The following is a 26,127-nucleotide window of genomic DNA, read 5'->3' on the forward strand; positions in this document are numbered from 1 at the left end:
AGTATAAAAATATGATAAATAGATAAAGTAATATAAGAGAATCACCAGTTTAAAAGGTGCCTCTTTGCTCAATTAGCAGGGGTCATCTGCATGGCTGGGGAGACACTCCTAAGTGCTGCGCAATCGCACATTGCATTGATACTCCCATTATTCCCAATGGAAGTAACGTCTCAGTGTGAAATTGTGCAACACTTAGTGGGAGTGGAACTTCCTGTCTCTGCAATAGTGCAGCAATAGTGCGGGCACCTCTGTAAGCACCTCTGTTATGCTACACAGCATGTGAGGCACTGATGTGCTGTGCAATTCCCCACTTTCCTCTCCTCATTGTTAGCTACTAACAGAGGCAAGTACAACATGACATCATGAATTGGTAGGCCAAAACATTGGGGGTGAGGATTAGAAAAGTGACCAATTCAATGCATGTCAAGCATAATGTCTAAGTTTGGCATTAAGATATAGTCAATCATTTGAAAGGCTGTTGTAAACCAATAGAGAGTAGCTTATAAACACTGTCAATGTAGAAGTCACTTTTTAATTATGGAGACAAGCAAAAAAAAAAAAAAAAAAGCTGCTTGAAACTAATACATATGAATGTCCTCTTCCACCACATGAGCAAGCCTTCGACTCTGCTAAAGTAGAACAGAGCTACAATACAAAGAAGTCTGCACAAGATCTGGCAGAAAACAATTAGGGTTAAAAAAAAAATCCAAGAGAGAATATATGGGCTCAGCCCACTGAGGTATTCTATTATATGCTTGCTATTATGAAGGCACAGAAAAGCTACCAGTGAGTTTCATTTTCCAACCCTGTGGCAACAAAACAAATGGTAGTTCCAGCTAAACACACCCACCTGATAAAAGGTTGGTTGCATCATGAGGTTAAACGGATTTAGTTTTCCAGAACCAAGTGTGAGACGCCTGCATATGAAGAATCTTACTGACCAAAATATGACTAAACTATGGTTTTCAGAGCCAGTATTAACGTCTAACACTCCACAGAACTTCACCACACCAGCTTAACTATTTTTAATTTCTTAGAGTCCTTGCCTGAACTTTAGATTTTTGCCAATATAATCCCATTTATACCCTGAAACAACAACCAATTGGCCAATCCTATAACTCTCTGTGAAAACAAATGGATGTACAGAATAGGGCACAAAGGCTTATTTATTTAATAAATGTGTATATCGCTCAACTGACTGAGGTCCTTGGAACAGTTTACAAGAAGACATGTAACAATTAAAACCAGATCTAAACAAGAATATAAATTAAAAGCAATTAACTAAAACAAGACAACAACCAGTAAGCTGATACAGAACCAGCAGAAAATCAACACAGGTAGCCAATTACTGTACAAACTAAAAGCTTGTTGGAAGAGGAAGGCCTCATGCCTGAATATAGAGAGAGAAGTAGCCAAGCGACTCTGCTTCGGGAGGATGGTGGCACCCAGAGAAGAGCCTCTGAAGATGACCTTAAAGAACAGGCAGAAATTGGAGAAAGCACTCCTTTAGGTAGACTGGCCTTAACCAGTCACAGGTTTAAAGATCGGTACTAAGACTGAATTGAACCAGAATCTCACTGGCAAACTTAGGCGGTGGCGTAGCAACACAGAACTTGATGGCACTGCATACTAAGCACAGGTACTGCATAATGCACTGTGTGGTAATAGCCACTACACAGGTGAACCCCGTTATCCACCGGGGTTCTGTTCTCCACTGGAATGATGGATATCGAAACCGCGGATAGCAGGACATTGTGGCAATTGGAGGGTTTAGGCTCCTGGAGGCTGGAGAAAAGGACGAAATGGGGGGGGGTGCGTGCGAAATAAAGTGTCCAACTATTCTCTACCATCTCCAGCTGTCTAGAAATGCCTCCCCCAAGTCTAAAAGCCACCATTTCCCCACGGAAAAAAAAAGTGGTGGTGGTGGGGTGTTTGGTGTGTGTTTTTTAAAAGGGGAACCAAAATGGATCTGGCTCCCAAAATGGTGGAAATGACCTCGCAAGTCATTTTGGGCCACCCCACACCATGGATATATGCAACTTAACCCTTTGTGCTCGGCACATGTCGAGGTCAGGTGCCCAATTTAGGACTGCGGATATGTGGAATTGCATATAGCGGCATCATATATAGCAAGGTTCCCCTGTAATCAGATGTAACATAGCAGTCTTGTATAAAGTCTTTCTGTGATGCCAAGAGGCAGAGATAGGCTCTCTTGATCACCACTGCATACCAGCAAACCTATGCACAACTCTATGCACATTACTAGAGCACCATCTTTATTGGAAAGACAGCATAATTGCTATGGGTTCCCCTTCTCCATAGCAGAGGACACCTCTGTAGCTGCCTCAGTGCAAGACACTGCCTGTGCTACTACAGCTGCAAACAGGTTTAGTTTTAGGATCAGGACATTTAAATACAGAAAAGTTTTGATTACTTACTCAAGCTGATCATAATTCACACACATCAGTGGGACCTCGGTACTACAGCGCTGGTGAAATTTGTATCCACATGTCTGACAGCGGAATCCCTGGAAAAGCAGCTTTCGACAGAAGTCGCAGAACGCTAACGTGAAGAATGTCTTTCGTACCTGAGGTATCAACAAGGAAGCCATGAGACACACAAGTCTGACAAAGCTGAAGCCAGACCCCTTGTTCCCACCAATACTGCAGTGTCACCTCAGACAAAAAGGCCTGCTTCAAACGGTATTTTTAGTTCCAATTTTAAAAAGTACTATTCTAAAAATGCTGTGATTGTCAAGATTACAGCTCTTTTTTCAAACATTGAGCTAATTTAAGTCAAGCATGGAAGAACACCTCATTGTGTTAAGTAGGCAATAAAAACTGAGTGCACACCAAGTGCCCAAAGCCAAATCCTTAAATACATATTTGTGTTTATAAAGCAGAAGGCCAATTTTCACCAGGAGAATTATGTTCTCTCTCCCCCACTCTAGTTAGGTGCTTGCCTTCAGGCATTCAGATTGACCACTTCATGTTTCACGTTTCTATTAGTATTTTATCAAGAGGCACTTATAAAAGAAAATGGCTTTGGGGTTTAGAAACACACACAGTAACCCAGTTAATACCAATTGCAGGGCAGTTTGTTTATGAAGATTAAGACCATTAGACAGAGAGAAGCATCAAAGAGCACAAGAGCAACCCTGTTGGATCAAACCAAAAGCTGTGTCTCATCCAGCATTCTCCCCTCTAAAGGGGCCAACCAGATGCTTCTGGAGAACCTACAAGTAAGGCATGAAGGCAACAAGCCCTCTCTTGTTGCTCCCCAGCAACTGATACTCAGTAACAGAACTTTTCCCAACCATTTTATATTGAGGCATGTGCATGCGTGTGCACACACTGGACACAGTGTTCCTCAACCTCAACACGAATAAAGTTCAAAGGGTTTTTGCAGCAACAAAGTCATCACTCCATTTTTATTCAATGTGCCTTATGCACCAGGAAGGCATTCTCTCCCAGTGTAGTCTCGGCAGCGCTAGCTTCAAAAGCGGGGAGTTTAAACGCCCTGCTTTTGGAGCTGACTCAGAGCAAGTCAGCACAGTACACTGGTTGGGAAACACTGCAGTAACATGCTGCGTCATGTTACATATGGCTGCCATGACTAATAGCCTAATAAATAATTAAAAAACAAACCAATAAGCGAGACTCGGGCTGCAGTCTTAAGCAGTTCATTTTTAATTAAACTGCTAACACTGAAGTCAACACGACTTGCTTCTGAATGAGCATGGTTAGGATTGAGTGACTAGAAACGCAAGATTCCAAATACATTTGACAATTACTTTCAGGTCATGACCTTGATCCAGCACCTCCATAAGCAAGGCTTGCCCATGACTGGTTAAAATAAGGAATACAGAAATCCAAGTCCTTGTGGAATGCCACCTGCTGTGGCCAGCAATGGAGACCTTGCACTATGTGGGCTTTTGCATTGTGACCAGTGTCCAAGACACTGGGCTACTAATTTTTAAAAAGAACTGTTTACTCAATAATTAAGCTGCGTTTCTTTCACCAAAATACCATAACTGAAGAAAGTCCTAATACACACTCTTTGGACTACAGTTAGATACCCTGGAAGATCATGTTAAATCAACGTTTAAAAATAGTTTATTTAGCAGAATCTGCATTTAGATTGTTAGAATATGAAAGCAAAATGCTCTTTCAAACGGGAAGGAAATGATCACACAATCTAGTTGTATCTAAGACACCTCTTCTAAGCAAAGAGAATAGGAATCATGTCAGCAGGGTCAGTCAAAGGTTTAAAACTGTATCATCCAGAGATTTCAGGTTTATTTTCATGAGAGTCTTTGCTCCTTAATATGTGCTACATCCACTGGAACTAAAGGAGCCAAACTAACAAAAGGTTTCTCTTTCAGAGGTCCTCTCCATGATAGACTATGGAGATAATTTTCTCCCAACATATTCCACTCACAGTGTGCCTCCTTGGGGCAGATTCTGTTTGAGCATATCCCCGACGACACCAGCACAGCCTTGGAAACAGGGCTCATTAGTTACCTGCTCCTGCACAGTCAGCAGGAGGCCACTGATCACATTCTTTTATAAACACAGCAACACAGAACTAGTGAACCATCATCACACTGATATATCTAAAAATCTCACGCACCTAGGCATTTTATTTAATTCCTCGTGAGAATGTTACTATTTCTAAAGAATCACATTTTATTTAATGACAAGTAAATTACTCTACATCAGGGGCAATTTACATCATTTGGTGTGCAATTATGGGTTTAGCCTTGCGATTACAATGACGTGGAAGCTGAATGCATTATTGCAACAGGCACATGAAAGGAAATTAATGTCCTCTAGTCCAGCTCCACCACAATATGGGTCTCTAGATGCATTTGGCCTAATGAGTAACCCACATTCCAATTAGAGAAATGGTTTCATCATCATTTAGGCAACCTTTGGCACTCCAGCTCTTGAACTACAACTCCCATCATCCCCAGCTACAATAAATTGTGGCTGAGGGTGTAGTTCAACAACAGCTGGAGTGCCAAAGGTCACCTACCTAGAGTTACAGCCTCCACTGAATATGCCCACCATTCAGTATCTCTTAATGCCGATTAACCAGGCTTGTAAATAGTAACTTGCCTGCTCAGCTATGGTGAGTGAAAATTGGCTCTAGGTGGCCAGGAAGGGAAAACATTTGTACACTGGAAAAACAGCAGCAGATTTTTTCATTTAAGCTGTTTAAGGTTAAGTTTAACCTTAATGAGGGCTATTTAAAAGGGGGGGCAGTAATGTTTGCAGACTTATTTGTAGGGCTGTGCTTCACCACACCTGGGACTCTGAAAATATTCACAGAGAATGAGACTAACACTCTCTGCCAGGGGATATACGGTGGGAGAAAGATGTATCATTCAGAATGGGGACACTCTGTTCAACAGGCAACGGCTGTCTATACTCACAGCACAGGTGTAATTTGTTTGATTTTAAAAGCTACAGAGACAGAGGAAACTCCAGTTGGGATTATAGCAATGTTTTTCATTTGTGAGGCCTGAGGGCCAGTGGCAGTCACTATCAACCCTAAGTGTGACTCCCTTATTGGGCCTGTGTGAAGCTTCAGACAAACCTGGATACTATGCACAGTCGCCCTGGAGCCATGTGGAGGCAATCATTCTCATGGTGCAGCCTAGCACCAGAGGGGGCTCATCTAAGGGAAAGAGAGCCCTCTTGAGCCCCTGCACCATCTTCGAAGGCATGCACAGAGTGCTGGGAAGTGTAGCTCCTAGAGCTCTTAGGACAGGGCTTCGTCTCTCATAAAAGGCCCTCCTGTTTTCTCATTGAGAAAACAGAGGTCAGCACAGTGCAAAACGGCTCTCACACTGAAGGGATTTTTGCCAGAGTGGCTCCCGCTTGGAAAATAATGAAGACCACCAGATTATAGGAAAGTACATACAAAGTTGTGTGTCGTAAGAGGCACGTTCTCCAAGACTTCCACATGCAGTTCTTCGCCTGTGAGCCAGGAAATGTCCGTGTCCCAGCCAATTGGCTTCTTCTCCCTAGAGTGTAAATATGCTCTTTGTGGTTAACCAGTCCCCACAGCCAGGCAGATCTTTGTGTTGAAGAAGTTTAAAATAGTATTTATTGTGGAGATAGTGGTACTGAAGAGAGGTTTGCTTTCCAGCCTCCCACAGTTTAGAATGGCAAGAAATTAGTTTTGAATCCACCCCCAATTAAAAGCAACACTCTTGGACAAAAGGTCAGGAAAGATAGAGACCCTCTTCTACAATTCAGCTCCAACAAAAAATGTTAGAGCTACAAAGATCTGCAGATAACAGCAGCATAGAATGCTTGGTTCTTAAGGAGCCACACACTACATGGAGTTTCTTTCCAGTGAAAACTTAAGAATTCTTCTGACACCGTTTGCCTTCACAATTAAAAATTCAAAAAAGTGTACAAAATTCGTGTCAGACCATAGTCTTAATTGAACAATACAAACAACAGAAAGAAAATGGTTTGGCTGCAGTTTTTAGTGTTCTATTAGCTGCTGCCTTTTATTGTTTATTATATTGTTTTTACTGACTGCTGTATTATAATCCTGTTAGCTGCCTTGAGACAAGATCTGCTAGGGCGGAATAGAAATCCTGATAACTGGACAAACAAATGGAATCAGTTTGGAAGCTACTACCCTGTTATACTACAGGGAGTACTCTGAGCCTACAGGGATGGGGTCGTTGCTCGATAGTAGAATATTTGCTTTGCATGCAAAAGGTCTCAGGTTCAATCTGTGGAATCCCCACAATCTACGGCCTGGGAAAGACTCCTGACATAAACCTTGGGAGGGCCGCTGCCAGTCAATGGAGATAATATTGAGCTAGGTCAACCAATGGTCTGACTCAGTATAAAGCAGCTTCCTACCTCTAGCAAGTCGACTTTATATAGAGAAAGCTCATACACACTTTATACTTGCTTAAGATAAGATGGTTCATTTCTGTGGAAATCATCTAGAATAAAAAGCTGGTTATTTTACATGGCATATCCTAATAGCCCTGGCACCATCTCCACTTCCCTAGTACATCTTAGCTAATATGAGAAAGTATAATGTGAGTCCTGTGCCTATAAAAAGTAGTTTTAAAAAAGAGCAAGCGAGAGAGAAGGGATTCAGCCTTAACCTCACTGATTGCTCATACTCTCAAATGCCTGGGAAGAACCTCTGTGAAGACTCCCTCCTATTCAATCCCACCCTACCCAAAGGGCATTGTACCCCAATGCTACAAAACCCCATACCCATCCTGTATTCGGTAAACAGCACAGCACTCTGGGATAAGACCTCGCATCATCAAAGCTTTCTTTAAACTGTCCCGGACTGTTACTCCACATCTTGCTGGAACCTGCAAAAACACACAAAAGAAAAACATTAGCTTAATTTTAAAGCTTCAGGTTATTTATTATTTATTATTATTTATTTTATTTATTTATTCAATTTCTATACCACCCTTCCAAAAATGGCCCAGGGCGGTTCACACAGAGAAATAACAAGTAAATAAGATAAACAAAATGGACCCCTGTCCCCAGAGGGCTCACAATCTAAAAATAAACATCAGATAGACACCAGCAACAGTCACTGGAGGTACTGTGCTGGGGGTGGATAGGGCCAGTTACTCTCCCCCTCCTAAATAAAGAGAATCACCACATTAAGAGGTGCCTTTTTGCCAAGTTAGCAGGGGTAACTTAAGATAAACCCTTAAATAGCAACCATGCTTTCTAAAAATTGTGTACTTTGGCTTTTACGGACATAGGAGCAGGAGAGCAGCAGTGAGGGACCAGACCAAAAGTTTGTTTAGTCCAGCATCCAATTTCCCACAGAGGGTAGCCAGATGCTCCTGGGAAGCTCACAAGCAGGACATAAAGGCAGCAGCCAGTCTTGGCTGTTGCCAACCCGCCCTCAACAGGTATTCAGGGGCATACTGCTTCTCAACACAAAGGGCAGGTTCAGACATCGTGCAGAACCTCTGTTAACACTGAGCTTAGTGTGATGTCTCTCAACCTCAGGAGTGCACACAATCCTCCCATCCCTCCACAAGTGTCTTTTTCCTTTCTAGGCTAGGAAGAATCCAAACCCATCAATCACTGCTTCTTCCAAGCTACTTTCTTCAGAGAATGCAAGATCTGAACTCGAGGGTTTAACTGAGTTTCAGATCTCATGTTCTCTGAAGTAGAATAGGTGAAGATTGGTGGGTTAAGATGTCATGATCAATCCTGGCTTTTCTTAAACCTGAAAGAAGCAGATGCTCATTTGGGGATGGGGGGAGCTACTAAAGTTGACAGATGCCACACGAAGCTCAGTCAGTGTTAACTGAGGTTTTATGCCATGTCTGAAGCCACCCAGAGATTCCATCTACCTGTCATGGCTAATAGATGTTGACAGATCTTCAACATCAAACCATCTACCTGTAATGGCTAATAGATGTTGACAGTTCTTCAACATCAAACCATTTAGGCCAGTGACCATCACCACATCTTGTAGCAATAAATTCCATGAAATAGTTTGTGATTTTGAGGTCTACTCACAACTGGTCTTAAGCACCCACTAATTTTCTCACCTGTCAATAGAAAGACATTCTAAGACAACTGCGCCTGCACCTCCACCTCTCTTCAGAAAGAGTGGGACAGCAAAAAAGTGCACGACTCAGCACTGTCAATATCCCTGGTTTGTCATTAAGAGGTGACCTTGGTGCCACTGGCAACTAAAATTGTTCCCATGTAACCAGGTGGAAATTTGGAGCCCCAAATTTGTAGCATGTTCCCAGAAACAAAACAAAAATTATTTTACAACACACACTGAACACAATCAGTTCAACACTGCTTCAACTCCCAATTTACCTAGCAGAGATTTTTTTTAAAAAAGAGTCTTGTGGTACTTTTAAAACTATCAAATGTGTTGTTGCTTCATCAGATGCAAGATGAAGCAAGCATCTGATAAACTGGACAGCAATTCACAAAAGCTTATGCTATTATAAATGTCTTAATCTTTGAAGTGCCACAAAACTTTTTCTTCATTTTGCTGCTACAGATTAACACAGCTCTAGCAGCCTCCTGCAGAGCCTTTTGGTAAAAGTGCACTACTGTTCCTATTCTTTTCCCCACCTAATCAGGACCCAGAAAATTAAGATAAGGACTAAGTCAGCAGATTGCCTGAGCTCTGCAAGTGGGGCCTTTGTCTCTGGAAGGAGCTCTTATCTCCTTCTGTTTATATTTTCCTTGCCCCAAGGTTGAGTCATCCTTAAAGGTCTGAAGTAAATTTTCATTTGCATTTGTTAAAGCTGCAGCAAAAGTCTGAAGCCTTCTTATTAAGAGAAAACAGCCTGTAAACTGCCTTTGTATGGCATTTCAGGGCTATGCAAGACTGCTAATGGTTACTTCAAAAGAAATAAGACACTTCGCCAATGCTCAGAGATCAACAGTTATTTCACAAGTTCTCGGGTTGAGCCCTGCCAATGGGGGTGGGGGGTGGGGGAGAAGAGTGTGTTAGTTTGGTTTCAGGTTCTAGCAAACGCTGGCTCACACGGAAGTGTATGCACTTGGCAAAGCACAGCATAATTTTTTCTTGTAAATGGGGGCCTATCAAATTTGGTCAAAAAGAAATTGTGTTTGAATTTTGATCAGTTAGAATCTGTGAGAGAGAATCGGCAACGAAAAACTGCTATGCCACACAGTGGCAATGATTTTATTATATGTTCCTCTGAAACTCAACCAAGATATATTTTTTAATCCTCAAGATATTTTCCCCAAGTGACAAAGCACAGGTGTGTGTGTGCTTAGCAGCTCTGTGAAGAATCTGAACCAACGGTAACCAAATTGGGGCCCAATATTTCCTCCCCGCCCCCTTCCAATAAAAGAGTTTCATTGCTGCCGTGCCCTATGAAGGAAAACCGGGGATCAAAATCTGAGGAAGGAGATGTGCCTTCCCAGTTACAACTGGCCAAAGGTTCACCTACTCTTTCCATGCTTTCTTGCTTATCAACCTCGTTGTATGGACAGTCAGTCAAACTTGTAGGGAGAAGCTCCTTGGTTGCAAATTGACCAGCCAGCACAGATCTCCAGATTAAGACATTTGTTTAGGATATACAGTGGGATAAGGGAGAATGAGTGGGGACAGAGCTTTAGCTTGGTGGGTACGCATGCATAAAGTCCTAGGTAGGGCTTGGAAAACCCTCTGTCCAAAACCCCAGAGATGCAGTCAGTCAGTGCCAACAATACTGAGCTAGTTAGACCAAGAGTCTGACTCTGTAGATGGCAACTTAAGTTCAAATCTTGCCTATACATTCAGAAATTCTAGAACGATCTTTAACTCACAGATGTTACATCAGTGAAACCTGTCAAATTCCAAAACAGCTAACATTTTCCAGGGACATAAAGTTTTCGCTCTGAATACTGTGCACTTGGCACAGGGGAGATTTTGACAGACCAATCCATTCTGGAAGACAGAGATGAGATCCCCACTTGTAATTACAGGGATCGAATGGAAGAAGAATTTCCCCATAGTCAGGTGGGTTTCAGGGCCCAACCTCTGAGAATAGACTTCCCGTGAACAGGACAAAGTAAGTGAGGTATGGATCATGTGTGTTGGTTCCACCAGACATTTAAACAGCGTTGGACAGGGCAGTTAAACAGATACAAAAGGTTCAAAGGGTGAGATGAGGTGTGGGAAGGAAAATGAAAGGTGGGAATATCCCCTGTTGCTGTGGAAGAAGTTGCAGCCATCTGTGGCACAGGAGAGTTTCTTTGGAGCTATTTGACTACACATCTCTCACATCTTCATTCATTCATTCATTCGATTTCTATATTGCCCTTCCAAAAATGGCTCAGGATGGTTTACACAGAGAAATGTGTGACGGATGATGGATGCCCTCCCCATACTTGGAAAAATAATAAATAAATAAGATGGCTCCCTGTCCCCAAAGGGCTCACAATCTAAAAAGAAACATAAGATAGACACCAGCAACAGTCACTGGGGGTACTGTGCTGGGGGTGGATAGGGCCAGTTATTCTCCCCCAGCTAAATAAAAAGAATCACCACGTTAAAAGCTGCCTCTTTACCAAGTTAGCAGGGTTAACCTCCTGTCTAGGTGAAAGCAGGCCAGGTATTTATGGGCCAGAATTCAATTTATTTTATGACAACTAAAGATTTTTAAAAAGTGCTTCCAAGGAAGAGATTCTTATATTAAAATATATCTCATTAAAAATGTGTGCATTTGAGTGAACTTGGGCTGCAAGGACCACCCGCAGATAGGTATCTAGCTCTTTCTCTTCTTGCCCTGCTCTTACCCTGCCATCCCTACCCCACATATTAGTGGTTCTCCTGCCATCACCACTACCAGCGAACCCCTGGGGAAGTGGTTCTATCGTGGCTTGAAACCAGCAGCAGATGTATAACTACATACACAATGTAAGAGAGGGCAGCTCTATATGGGATGCACATGTGCTTTTCCTGTTTTCAGGATGCTGAATTTTACGCTTCAAAGATTTACAGAAGGCTGCACAACTTTAGCCCTTTAGCTGGACTACAACTCCCATCATCCACAGCAGCCAATAGTCAGGGATGGTGGAAATTGTAGCTCAATGTCTGCAAGAGGTCTGAAGTTGTGCAGCCCTGATTTACAGGATCACGGACTACCTCCCATTTATCACATATATCCAGCTATTTTTTTCTATGTGTGTTTAAAAACAAATCAAAACCAAGAAGGAAAATAATCGTTCTATTTAACTCTTCCAGTTCTATGAAATGGCCTATCAGAATTATCCAAGGGCTGGGTCAGAGGATATGTTCCCCCACAGTGGCCCATTAAATTAAGAAGAAAGATGTGCCAATTAAGAGCTTGTCCAGGAGTCTTTCCCAGACATCCTGATGGCCTCCCCACTGTGTTCCTTTATCTCAGGGCTGCTCATCTTCAGCCCTCTTGCAGCTGTTGGCCTACAACTCCCATAATGCCTGGCTGAGGGCCACTGTGGCTGGAGATTACGGGAGCTGTAGTTCAAAAACAGCTGGAGGGCCGAGCTGAGTAGCCCTCCTTTATCTTGTGCCTGTGGGGTAGTTTGGCTGAACTGCAGCTCTACACACAGGCCAAATGCTAGAATTTGGGCTGCATTTAGAGCCGTAATGTGGACAAACTGTATGTCGTCCCCCACCACTCAATAAAGGAATGTGCTGGGAGGACATGACGACATCTGGGAGAAAGAAATCAGGTCAGAAATGCTCTTGGCATGCTCCCCCTTCTTAGCCATGTGGTCCAGTTCAAGGTGGAAAGCAGCATCCAAACCGCCACTGAGACATGCATAGAACTAGTCAGAATTCAGGAGTGCATAGAGAAAATTCTCGACATTCTAAGAATTTTACACCGCCACCTTAGAACGTAAAATATGTCCCCAGCCCTGCTCATTTATGACACAGGAAACTGCTCTATATGGAGTCAGACCACTGGTCCACCTAGCTCAGAACACTGACTGGCAGTGGCTCTCCAGGGTTTTAGGCAGGAGTCTTTCCCACTCCTATCTGGAGATGTTGCCAGGAAATGAAGCTGGGAGCTTCTGCATGCAAAGCAGATGCTCTTCCACTGAGTTATGGCCCCATCCCTTTATAACTCACTGGGAAAGGCCTGGAAAATATTTCACATTCTTTCCTAGGAGTTGACATTACATTGTTGCCGGTGGCAGCAAGAAGCAAAGGGTATTATAGCTCTTATGCATATAAAAAGCATATTACAGCTCTTAAGGCTTCAAAGACAAATTTTGAAGTGTGTAGAAGATGTCCCCCATCAAATCTCAGAAGCCAGAGGGAGGCCCGAGCAGGCTTTCCACAGATAACAGCCAGAATAGGCCAACTGCCACTTAGGAACATAGGAAGCTGCCCATATACTGAGTCAGTCCATCTAGCTCAGTATTGTCTTCACAGACTGGCAGCAGCTTCTCCAAGGTTGCACGCAGGAATCTCTCTCAGCCCTATCTTGGAGAAGCCAGGGAGGGAACTGGGAACCTTCTGCTCTTCCCAGAGCAGCTCCTTCTCCTGAGGGGAATATCTTCCAGTGCTCACACTTCTAGTCTCCCATTCATATGCAACCAGGGCAGATCCTGTTTAGCTAAGGGGACAAGTCATGCTTGCTACCACAAGACCAGCTCTCCTCTCTTGACTTAACAAAGCTAGGAAATTTTTGAGAGAGAGGCTGCATCCCAGTGGCAGAGCATCCGCTTTGCGTGCAGGAAGTTCTAGGTCCAATCTGTTCTAGGGACAGTGGGTAAGTTCTAGGTCCAGATCTCTGGCATCTCCAGGTACAGCAAGGAAAGATCCTTGGCCTGAAGCCCTGCAGAGCAGCTGCTAGTCAGTGCAGAAACTACTGAGCTAGATGGACCAATGTTCCAACTCGGTGTGAGGCAGCGTCCTATAAATTATGCTAGTAATACGGCACAGTAAGGGCCACACAAGCTCTTAGGTGTATAAAGTCACGGTGGAAATGAATTGTACACCTCTACACTGCTGTAAAAATGAATTGTGATGCTTAGCATTTTCCAATAGGGATGTGCAAAAAGATTCAACGTCAAAATATTTTGACTCGAAACGGGGTGCGTCAAATATTTCAGGCTCGAAACAAAACCCCTTTTAAATAAAAGGCCTGTTTCAAGCTTGGAACAAAACAGCCCCGTTTCGATTCAAAATGCCCCAACAATCCAAGTAGTATTTTGGAGGACTGTTTAGATGGCTGGTTTTCTGGCAATGGCTTCCAATTGGCAGCTTGAGATCTTCTTGCTTCTTACCATACAAATAAACTGTTGTCATCGGCAACTGTGCCCCCATTGGCTGGAGGGAGGGGGCAACACAAATGGAGGGAGTTTCAAAATGTATTCAAAGGGACTGGGAGGCAGGGAGAGCCCTGTGCCTCTCTTGAAGCGGGAGAGAGGGAGATTCGATTCTGTGGTTTTCTCAGCACTGAGTATAATATGCTGTGCTAGTGCTGCTATAACTATCTGGTTTGGCTGGATCTCAGATTGACAAAGGCAGAACTTGGGTGCCTGCCTTCCTTGAGTTGTGGTTTGGTCTGCTTGTGAGATAGTATTGTCATGAGAAATGGACAGTGGCATGTGTAATATTTCTTGGTGATTGCTTTGATGAGCTCTGTGTCTGGCCTTTAGAATAACTTGTGCTTCACTCACTGCTCTGGTCCGGTCTGATCTACAATCTGCATTGCAAGGTTACTCAGCTGAAACATGACTGAAGTTGCTCTAGTTGAGCTTATGGCTCTACTTGCTGCTAAGGGTGCTGCTGTAGCAGCTGTTGCAAGGCTAGGAAGTTAGGAGTCATTATTGTGTGTGAGAGAGCAACTTGTGCCAGCGACGTTACTGCAGCGCAGGCAATGTGGCTGACAGTGGATTCTGGGTCAGCGATTCTTTTGGGCCAATTTTTGACTGTGTTTGAAATGTGTGCTCTGTTTTGGGAAGGACAGATTCCCTTTTACTGTGTGCTTGAGTGTTTCTCAAGGCAGGGCTGCAAAATGCACTGCAAATTGTAATGCAAAACTTGTGTGCACACTCTATGAGTGCAGCTTGTTCCGGCCATAGAGAACAATGGGGAAACTCTGTGTGGCCTGGGTCATGACCCGGCCACGCAGGGGCCCACTGAGCATGCGCGGCAGCCTCTAAAATGGCTACCATGATGGGGGAATGGCCCAAAAAGGGCCAAAAAATGCCTGAACTGGGTGATTTGGGGCACAAGGAAGACTGGTGGGGTGAGGGGGAATTTCTGTGGGACTCCGCCCCCCCAGCCTTGGAGGAACCCCCCTGGAAGGGGTAAGTACTGAAAACCTTTTTAAAATTACTTGGGAATCCCCCAAATTTCCAGGGTGTATGTGTTGGTCTGGGGTCAGATCAAACGGGGGTAGTTTGGTTTGACCCCCGAACTGTCGAACCAAACTGGTTCGATGTCTAACCTGTTTGCACATCCCTATATTCAACCACTCTTTTGACTGAACATTTTGACCATCTGCATTTTGTCTTGAGCTTAAAACAAAAACGCAGCATCTGTTTCATGCACTTCCAAATTTTCCAAGAGGCTATTTTAAAAAGTTTAGGCATTAAAACAAACCCGAGCTCCTATGCTACAAGTGAGTGTTCAAAAATTACAACTAAAAAGAGAAAACAGCTGCACTGATGATGACAATACACACCTAATATCAATGAGAAATGTTTGTTTAATCCCACTTACTTGTTTTTAACAAACGAGTCTTAAACCAAGCATTCACAATCTAGTCTAAGTTAAACATTAGGCAGGACTGATTTCACTGAAGGGCTTAACTCTTTCCCAACTGAAAGCAACGGACTCAGAAGTCCTTCACTTTCACTGGACTCTGCCCCTTATCTGACATCTGAACTCTCAGTTGCCTTTCCATTTAATCCCCCCCACCCATTGTCTGCTTTCTGTTTACTCCCCCAATACTTATTCTGTCTCCTCCCTAAAATGCCCTTTCCCCCTAAACTTTCTGTACCACTGGTAATTCCAGTTTCAGCTTCTGTCATCTTTAATGCAGCACACCCTCCCTGCCCCCTCCCAGCTAAGAAAGCACACTCTCAGGCTCGTCTCCCTTGTTCCTAGCCTTGATGGTCTCCTTGGCAACAATAAGCCTTAAATGGGAACTAGAAAATGCTAGAAGCGAGAATGGATTAGCAGTGTGTACTCTGCCATCTCTATCTGTGTGCCACAAGTTCATAGTCTAATGTTTTTTAGCCTAAGATATTTTATTTTTAAGGTAAAAGTTTCTCTCTCAATCCCAGCAGTATCACCTTGTTCTCTTCACTTTTACTCTACCCTTCTCACTTATTCTGTTCCAAGTTCATCTCGGGCCAGGTGGTCCCTCTCTTCCCTTTATTATTTTATTATATTTCTATACTGCTCAACTGACCAATTTCTTGAAGTGTCTTACCAAAAACATTAAAACCAACTTCTAAAATAATACAATTCAAAAAACAACTCTAACACATTAAAACAGCCAGCAAGTCGATACAAAGCCTGCAGAAATTAGGAGACTAAGCAATTACAAATTAAAAACTTACTGGAAGAGGAAAGCTTTAGCCTGGCATCAAAACATATACAATGAAGTCACCAGGAGTGTTCCCTCTAAGGCGTGTGCACGCTCACAAGTCTTTTGATGTCTGCTTAGTTAATTTTAGATCCTGCTCAGGTTGAATCAGGAAGGCCCCATTCTGAATGTGCACACACTGCCTTGATACTGCCGCCCAGAACAAAACTCATTCTGCACACAGATAAATTGTTTTAGAGAGAACAATGGTCACCAGGTGGACCTCTCTAGGGAGGGCATTCCACAGACCGGGGGAGGGTGGGTGGGTGGTGTCACTAGCAAAAACCCTCTCTCCCTGGTAGCCACCTATTCCAGCACTGTGGGTGACAGCACCCAGAGGAGAGCCTCCAAAGATGACCATGAAGTATGGGCAGAGAGGTATTAGAGAAAGCACTCTTTCAGGTAGACTAGTCCCAAGCCATTTAGGGCTTTTAACAGTCAACACCTTTACCTACTCCTTTGGACCATGCTGTGTTCGACACTCATCTACTCATCTCCACTTCCACCTTTAATTCCATGCTTTCTAAGACCAGCAACTCCACTCCTTTTTGCTCTTCTATCAAGCTCCTTTCCTTGCCTCCTCCTCCAATTTACTTGACTTTCTTGGATTGAATTGCAAGCCCTCTGGGGGTGCAAAGGTGCTCTCTGTCTACAAAAGGCAAAGCAGGTGTTCTGTGCACTGGTTTCTATGTCCTATACAGCACGTGTCACAGAACTAACACTAACAACAAATAACAGAATTTTATTTTCCATTCTCACAAAAGGGGTCACCTTTCCCAAAACAAACTCTGTGTTCCAGTCCATTAATTACACTTCTCATCCAGCACAGCATCTGGTATCATCATTGCATTAAGCAGTTTATCATACTCAGATGTACAAGAATTATACTGTACCTGTCTTCTGCCTTTCCGTTGTTCTAACCACCATGTTGCTTTGGCAAGCAGACAAAAATTAAGCTTTTGACAAACGCACAGGCCTTACCACTGTCCTCTGTTTGTTGGGCAGGAAGACTCTAACAGTAGGCTTCTGTGGAGATTTAGGATTATTCCGTGACAAATCTGTAGGGTTCTGATAAACGGAGAGGGATGAAGGTGCTACGGAGATACTAGAGGATGATGATGATGTAACGGTATCTGTGGAAGCAGAACTGGAGACCGAAAAATCAGTTCCATTCCCCATGGATTCCAATAACTGCTGTTCCCTCTGTTGCAGTGCATCTAGCTTGCTGGTGTATTCCTCATAGGCCTGTAGGAGGAATGAAGTTATTTAAAATACAGATAACCTGGATGTACACTTCAGAGATATTTATAGCCTCTAAGCACCCTGAGGTACAATCACTGAAACAGTTCCTGATCCAACCTCCAAAGGAAAACATTTAGGGAAAAATTATGACAAAGCAGAAAATGGTGCAGCCAAGATTACTGGAATTCAATGGCCCTATTTGCCATTCTGGTACCAAAACCTTATACCCCTTTTATGCAGTGGAACAGGACACACACGTCAGAATAAGACCGAAGTCTTCTTTCAGTTGAAGTATTCATGGAAAATTCCACCAAAGAACCTAGATGTATTGCTCTCCTTCATGGTAGAGCTATACATTACAAAGCAAAAACAGGAATCCCAACCTTGACTTTGCCTTGCAATAGTAATAATATGCAGAGGTGGCACATTTCCAAGGAAGCATGAGACCTTTCCCTTCCTGCCAATTCTCCCTCGCAACCCCTACATCCATTTCCTCCCAGTCACTGGAAATAAGCCCAGCTGGAAAAATAAAGTCTGGGGGAAGGGATGCAGGAGATAATCAGTGAGAAGAGGCAGGGCTAGTAGTCCCCTCACCCCCCGCCATTTCAGCCCTGTAAACTGCATCACCAGTAACAAACGCTCATTTGTAAAACACGTTTGCCAATACAATGAAACCATTCACACAATCAAAAACTATGTTCAACTTGGGTTTGGGAGCTCTGTGTGCTCCCAATTTTCAGCTGTGTGGAAGCAAGGTAAGAGGAAAACCTGGGTAGCTTTTCCTCTGACCTTGTTTCCACACAATCACTTCTATCTACAATCACACAGCTCCCAAACCCAAACAGAGCTTTTGATTGTGTGAATGACTTCAATGTGTAGTTCTGCTTTTAGCAATGGTTCAGTACTTGTCAAATTAGTGCTGGAAATTCAGATATATAAGCCATAGGCCAGCATTCCCCAACCAGTGTGCTGCAGGACACTGGCTGGTGCATCACACTGATTCCAAGTCAGCTCCACAAATGAGGAATTTAAACTCCCCACCTTTGCAGGTGACTGTTATAATAGATACAATACTCTTTTCAGCTGCACATGACACTTGAGCAACCTGGATCAAAGTCCAGTAAATGGCATGGCTGGACGGATAAATGCATGACCGTTATCTTCCATGCAACTTTGCCCTGCAGTAGTTCAATTCAGACAATCATCCAAATGACAGAAGAATCATGGACAAGCCACAGACTCTTTGCTCCCCCCTCAGCTCCCTCTTTAATTTCCTGTTTCAGTAATAGCCCTTAGATTACTGTGACGCCTGAACTATGGTTAGCAATTGCCCTCCAAACCATGAGGTAGCATCCAGAGCAGAAGTTGCATGAGTGGAACACAGCTGCTTTCCACAATGAAAGAAGCACTGATTTTCAGTCCCCTGCCCCCCACTTTGCAGTGCCCTCACCCTAAATATATTCCTGAGAGTTCTTCAGTCTTCAAGAATATATTTTCAGGGGATGCAGTGTGAAGAGAGAATCACTGAAAAGTGCTCCTCCTCCTGTTGTGCTTGTGCAAATTTTACGTTGGATGCTAGTCATGGTTTCCATTTCTGGTTTGGAAGGCTAGTCCTAACCACAGCTTGCCACTTCAGACATCATGACAAACTATGGCGGAGTACTCAACAGGAAGCACAGAGGGAAGCCATATGCAAGAGAGGAGGCGGGAGCATAAAGCTCATTCCCGATCATCCAGGCACCAAGTCTAAAGAACTAAATGTATTTAGATATTTTATTCAGCCAATTCTTTTCCCTTCTAGAAATATGTTCCAACTCAAGTTTTTTCTTCAAGAAAATTGAATTGAACTTCATCTGAGTTGCCTTTATCAATCCTGTCAATTCTAATCTACATTACTACTGTAGCCTGAACTATTGCTACTGGAAAATCAATTCTGTATCCAGTCAGGCCCTCTTTCCATAACCACTGTCAAGACAGTGGTATATAGATGGCTACAGCAAGCACAAAAGAGCACAAAAAAGCACAAAAGAGTACCTTTTTAGATGTTTAAACAGATTATGTCTACAGCTTCACCCTTGTCAGCTTTCATTGTCACTTGCTTAAAGAAGATAATCAGATTTATTAAGCGTGACCTCTCCTTCCCAAAGCTAGACTAACTACTTTTGACCAGACAGTACCTATGCAAGGGTGTTTGACTGGGACCAACCAAAACATCAACATGACACTAGAAATAATGAAAATTATTTAATTTTATACCTCCATCCCGCAGCAATATGTGGCTATTTATACTTACATAGCAGCTGATATCATTTGTCGAAAGTTATACTCTGACCAACAAATTCTGAACTCAGATGAATTAGGAAGCCTGGAAAGTTAACTGGTGGCATTAACTATAACTTAATGAACTAGCACATTCTTTTATACTCATACAAGACATAGAACAAATTTTCCATTTGCAACTCAGAGCTTACCTCCAAGTATATGGATGGTGGATTATGCTCTCCCCCAAACTTGTCCAGGAGGGCCTCTATGTGTTCTTGTGTTAACTTAATCATCTGTTTGATATTCCACACCTAAAAATAAACATGCACATATTTCCATAAACTTCAAAAATGTACTAGAAAGTTTTTAACCTATAAATCAGGGGCTTTCAAATTTGGGTCCCCCAGATGTTGCTGGACTGTCATTGGCCATTGTGGCTGGGGAGGATGCGAGTTGTAGTCCAGCAACATCTGTAGACCCAAGTTTGAGAACTCCTGCCTTACAAAGATAGAACTGACGTATCCTGAGGGTCCGTTTGTCTACTGAAGTAGCCCGAAGTAACTGCCATGTGCAGAGGGGAAGCCCATATGCCACTGCAAGTACATGACATGTGACATCCCCACCACCCCCTCACTCAGCTCCCATAAATCCCCACGCCTTAGGAACATAGGAAACTGCCATATACTGAGTCAGACCACTGGTCTATCTAGCTCAGTATTGTCTTCACAGACTGGCAGGAATCTCTCTCAGCCCTATCTTGGAGAAGCCAGGGAGGGAACTTGAAACCTTCTGCTCTTCCCAGAGCGGCTTCATCCCCTGAGGGGAATATCTTGCAGTGATCACACATCAAGTCTCCCATTCATATGCAATCAGGGCAGACCTTGCTTAGCTATGGGGACAAGTCATGCTTGCTACCACAAGGCCAGCTCTCCTCTTGGGCTGGCTCAGAGTGAATTGAGCAAGTACCTATAAGTGGGGCAGAGGTCTATGCTTTCCCACGACTGTGAACACAATGTAACATATGACACAAATGGCCAACTACATGTGGGGAATTGCTGGATTCATCAACATGCAAACTGCAAATATGCCCAAAGAATGCAAAAATCTGTGCACGTATATTATTTGTAGCTAGAGATTCCCAGTATGAAATGTTGAACAGTTTTAACCGCACCCACTCCCAATGCCCCCCATCACCACCAACATGATCACTACCCTGATGCCGAGCATAAAGCTATTTATAGAAGACATAATAGAAGACATACGAGAACAGTAGCAATTAGCCAAAGGACAACACCTAAGAATTTAAACATTTCCTGCTCTAAGAAAACCTACAGTATGTTTAATGTTCAGGCTATCACCTCAGAGGTTTAACCATCTGGCAAACTGCAGAGAGCTTCACCCAAGAACCAACACAATTGCTTGAAGAGCCTTTTTTCTCTTCACCCAACACATGATAGCCAACAAAGTGTTATTACTTTGCAAATGTCTGCATCAAGCTTACACTGATCAAAACAACTAATTATGAAGACTTAGATTTCTTAAAACAGTTCTGAGGAGACCCCTAATCACTCCACCTAGGTAAGGAAGCTGGAGGAGCTTCCAGTTCACCTGATCTTTTCACCCGAGAACAATCCAGTCTATTGGAGCAAGTGGTGGAAGACAACCCACTGTTATCAATGACCTTCTCCACTGTGTGAGAAACAAGGGCCATCCCAGAATGTCAGGGGATTTAAGTTTATGGGGAGGGGGGAAATAGGAGAAGATGGCACCAGGAAGTATCTTCCCTCCTAGGGTGGGACATAATCCATGGAATCTCAGGATTTTTTTAAATTTTTTAATTTTTTTTAACATTAAACACAAAACTTAATAATCTGAGTCAAATGCCATTTAACATCCCCAATCTCCTTAACTCCAACCAAACGTAGTTCCTTCCAATGCTTCTGGAAGATACTCAGAATGCAGACCATCTCCAAATGGAGGGGGCAGCCACCAAGAACCCATCTCTGCTCATTATTGCTCTCTTTCCCCAAAAAAACTTTAAAGCCGCTGGGGTGTGTGCGCGCAATATTAGGACCACAGAGAGTGGATATTTAACCTTCTCCCCTTGTGTCAAAATCCTGATTAAAATGGTGCAACCAAAGCCGTTACTAAATGGGGGGGGGGGGGGACACGACTCCATTGGCACGAATGGAAGATTCCCTTCTGGGGCTAGAAGCCGTTTCAGGGGGGAGAAATGGGGGAGAAATTTTTTCCAATTTTTTCATTGGAAATTGTTAGGGATGTGCATACCTGTTCCTCCTCCTATCACCACCATTGTCATAATCCTGGTGTAATTGGAACCTGCCTAGGGATCTTTATTTTTCTTGAGAAGGCAGATCTGGCCAAGGTTGCCCATGCCTTAGTCACGTCGCAGCTGGATTACTGCAAAACGCTCTACATGGGGCTACCCTTGAAAAATATTCAGAAGCTTCAGTTGGTGAGGAATGCAGCTTCCAGGGTTCTCTCTGGAACTGCTCGCTCAGAGCATATAACACCTATTCTGAAAGAGCTGCACTGGTTGCCAATTTGTTTCCGGATCCAATTCAAGGTACTGGTTATTACTTTTAAAGTCCTTAACAGCCTGGGCCCTGGATACCTGAAGGACCGCCTGCTTCCAAGAGTTTTTGCCCACCCAACAAGATTGTCAGTCTGGCCTTTGCTCTGTATGCCAACGATGAGAGAGGCTAGATTGTTGTGTACACGGGACAGGGCCTTCTCTGTTGTTGCCCCCAGGCTCTGGAATGCTCTCCCAGTAGCCATTTGCTCTGTGAAAACTGTGGCTACTTTAAAAAATACAAACACTAAAGACTTTGTTTATTTACTCAAACTTTTACTTCCTACAGGCTCCAGGTTTTAAATGCAAACTTTTAAGGAATTTTATTGTACTTTAACTTTTGTAAACCGCCTTGAGATGCATTATGAAAGGCGGTATAAAAACTGAATAAATAAATAAAACGTTTCAACTCTAAATGGGCAATTTTAAGTGTTTCAAGCTCAGAACAAAACCACCCCATTTAAACTGGAACATGAGTGTTTTGAGCGTCATTCTAGACAACTGTTTTTCCCTTGCTTCCAGATTCACCTCTCAGGGAGCAACATCAGTGGACGCGCTGTCCAGCCCGTGGCCCAAGGGTCTGCTATTTGCTTACCCTCCAACTCCTCTGCTGACCAGGGTCCTCAGGAGGATTCGCCTCTTGAAGGCCCGAGTGATACTCATCGCCCCATTCTGGCCCAGAAGACCATGGTTCCCAGAATTGGTACACATGGCCGAAGAGCTGGGAGCTGCCCGTCAGAGAGGACCTACTCTCCCAAGGGCCAGTCCACCATCCAGACCCGGCGTGGTTAAGGCTGACCGCCTGGAAACTGAACGGGGGGTGCTAAGTAAATTTGGATACTCCCAGGCGGTCATGAAAACTATTCTGGCGTCACGAAAACCGTCCACTAATCACATCTACCAGACGACCTGGCAGGCTTTCCTTCGCTGGTGCTCCCATCATTCCATTCCTCGCGGGTCTGCTACCACAAAACACCTCCTGCAATTTCTTCAGGACGGCCTGGAGAAGGGTCTCAAACCCAATTCGCTAAAGTGTCAAGCGTCCTCGCTGCTGGGTCTCATTTCTGGCCGTCCTCAAGCGTCCCTCTCAGCATACCCCCATTTGAGACGATTCCTCAGAGAGGCTACTCTCCTGTCTCCTCCCGTAGTCCATAGGTTTCCCTCCTGGGACCTCCACCTGGTCCTCTCTGCACTGCAACACCCTCCCTTTGAGCCGATCACCTCCATTCCCTTGAAGACTCTGTCTCAAAAGGTAGCTTTTTTAGTAGAAGTAACCTCTGCTCGCCGTGTTTCGGAGTTGAGATCCTTGTCTGTTGACAAAGCCTTTTGCATATTTCAAAAGGAGGCGGTGAGACTTATACCTGATCCCTTCGTTCGTCCGAAGGTGGCATCTGCCTTTCACCATTCACAGGACGTATATCTCCCCTCGTTTTGCCCTCATCCTCCTCATGAGAGGGAAAAACTCTGGCACAAGCTGGATGTTCGCAGATCCCTTCGTCCGTCCGAAGGTGGCATCTGTCTTTCACCATTCACAGGACGTATATCTCCCCTCGTTTTGCCCTCATCCTACTCATGAGAGGGAAAAACTCTGGCACAAGCTGGATGTTCGCAGATGCCTGAAGATTTACATCAAACGAACTTCATCTCTGCATACGACCAATACTATGTTCATATCTTATAGTGCCCGGACAAAGGGGTTCGCTGCCTCCTCGGCAACGATCACTCAGTGGATAAAGGATTGCATCGTGCTGGCCTACAACTCTCTGCACAAATTTCCACCTCCCGGAATTACAGCACATTCCACTAGGTCAGTGGCAACCTCAGCGGCTTTTTCTGCTCATGTTCAGGACATTTGCAGAGTGGCAACATGGTTGGCTCCTTCGACTTTTACGAAGCATTATAAAATGGAAACACACGCCAATATCCAGGCGGCCTTCGGGAATAGGCAGCTGCGCTCCCGCCCTGTGTGGCCAAGCTGTGGTATGTCCCCAGAGATGTCCCTGGCATCAGGAACTGAGAACGGAGCATTGGTTTTCACTTACCGTGAAGGCTTCTTCTGGTTCTTGATGCGAGGGACATCTCATCCCACCCAGTGACGGTGCGCTGCCTGCTGCTGTCGGATGATGGGGGTGAGATTGTCTTTCCAACCTGTACACCCCTTTTTCTCTCCTCTTCCATACCTTCAGGTACTTGATGATATATTCTGTTGTTGTTGGTTCTCTTTGTCTTCATGTTCATTCTATTTACTGTTACTGGCTCAGTTTCGGACAGAGAACTGGGGCAGGGTTATCCTCAGCAGCCCCAAGTGGGCGGGCCCTATCTGTTTTTTCTATTCACAGTATATGTCCTGCTTGGAGCTGGTGGGGAAGGATAACCCAGAGATATCCCTGGCATCAGGAACCGAGAATGGGCAATTTTAAGTGTTTCAAGCTCGGAACAAAACCACCCCATTTAAATTGGAACATTATGAGTGTTTTGAGCACCATTCTAGACAACTGTTTTTCCCTTGCTTCCAGCTGGCTTGTGGCCTTCTTGCCTCTTGGTTGGCTTATCATGAGCAACTGTGCCCCCATTGACTGGAAGGAGTGAGGGGGTGTATACAACAGGAAGGAATTTCATATTCAAAATGTATTCAAAGGGACTTAGAGGCAGAGAGAGCCCTTACAGACGATACACCAGGAGGAGGAAAAAATCAAGGGAAGTTTGATTTTGTGGTTTTCTTTTCTCAGCACTGAGTATAATATGTTGTGCTATTGCTACAATAACTCTCTGGTTTTGCTGGATCTCAGACTGACAAAGGCAGAACTTGGGTGCCTTCCTTCCTTGAGTTGTGGTTTGGTCTGTTTGTGAGATAGTGTTGCAGCGAGAAACAGACAATGCCAGCTCTCTCTCGCTGTGTGTGTATCTATCTATATAATTAACTCCTGTAGAGGGGATGCGTGGGGATGTGACAAGCTCCGCTCCCACTGCAGCCTTGACCAATGGTGGGCCCAGAGGGGACGACACATCCAAAGGAGGGAGGGAGGAGCGCATGCCAGGCAGTGGGAGGACGACGGGTGGCAAGGTGGAGGTGCCACCCTGAGGAGGGCGACAGGACAATGGGTGGCAGGAGGACAACAGGCAGCGGGCAAAGCTCCGCCACCCCGAGGATGAGGACAGAGAGGCAGAGGGAGGCGGTGGCACGGCCTGGCCCTAGCCCCCCGAGTGAGGCAGCGGTGGCAGCATATGTGGGGGAGGATACAGCTGGGCCCAACTAGAGGCGCAGATGCTCTGTGCCCAGGTCCACTAGTAAAATAATACTTCTTGCTGACTGCTGTGATGAGCTCCAAGTCTGGCCTTGAGAGTAACTTGTGCTTCACTCACTGTTCTGGTCTGATCTGCAATCTGCATTACAAGGTGTTGTACTAAGTCAAAATGTGGCTGAGGTTGCTCTAGTTGAGCATATGGCTATGCTTGAGCTAAGGGCAGCTGTTGCAATGCTAGGAAGTTACGAGTCATAATCATGTGTGATAGGGCAACTTGTGCCTGTGATGTTACTGCAGCGCAGGCACTGTGGCTGGCAGTAGATTCTGGGTCAGTGATTCTTTCTGGCCATCTTTGGACTGTGTTTGAAGTATGTGTTCTATGTTGGGAGGGACAGATTCCCTTTTACTATGTGCTTCTAAAATGTTTTTCAAGGCAGGGTTGCAAAATGCATTACAAATTGCATTACAATGCAAGACTTGTGTGTGCACTCTGTGAAAGCAGCTTGTTCTGGCCATAGGGAACAATGGGGAACTCAAAACAACCCACTGTTCCCCATGGGTACCCTGTTTCCCCAAAAATAAGACATACCCTGAAAGTAAGACCTAGCAGTAATTTCTGATGTACCACTAATTGCCCTAGTGCATTTTGGGGGGCTAAAATTAATATAAGACACTGTCTTATTTTCGGG

At 44.2% G+C, this 26,127-nt stretch overlaps 1 protein-coding gene across 3 annotated transcripts in view; it reads right to left on the minus strand.

Moving 5' to 3' along the window:
* The window catches only part of BRAF (B-Raf proto-oncogene, serine/threonine kinase), a 73,786-nt gene that overhangs the window by 33,076 nt on the left and 14,583 nt on the right, over positions 1 to 26,127 (minus strand). For all 3 annotated transcript variants that reach the window (XM_053254751.1, XM_053254752.1, XM_053254750.1), the window contains exons 2-6: positions 19,810 to 19,911; positions 17,078 to 17,341; positions 7,260 to 7,363; positions 5,929 to 6,031; positions 2,439 to 2,587 (exon numbers count right to left, since the gene is read on the minus strand). In XM_053254751.1, coding sequence (XP_053110726.1) covers positions 2,439 to 2,587; positions 5,929 to 6,031; positions 7,260 to 7,363; positions 17,078 to 17,341; positions 19,810 to 19,911 — 722 coding nt within the window. The remainder of the gene's footprint in view (positions 1 to 2,438; positions 2,588 to 5,928; positions 6,032 to 7,259; positions 7,364 to 17,077; positions 17,342 to 19,809; positions 19,912 to 26,127) is intronic.

This window comes from Hemicordylus capensis, chromosome 5 (genome assembly GCF_027244095.1).
Source record: "Hemicordylus capensis ecotype Gifberg chromosome 5, rHemCap1.1.pri, whole genome shotgun sequence".
Classification (NCBI taxonomy): domain Eukaryota; kingdom Metazoa; phylum Chordata; class Lepidosauria; order Squamata; family Cordylidae; genus Hemicordylus; species Hemicordylus capensis.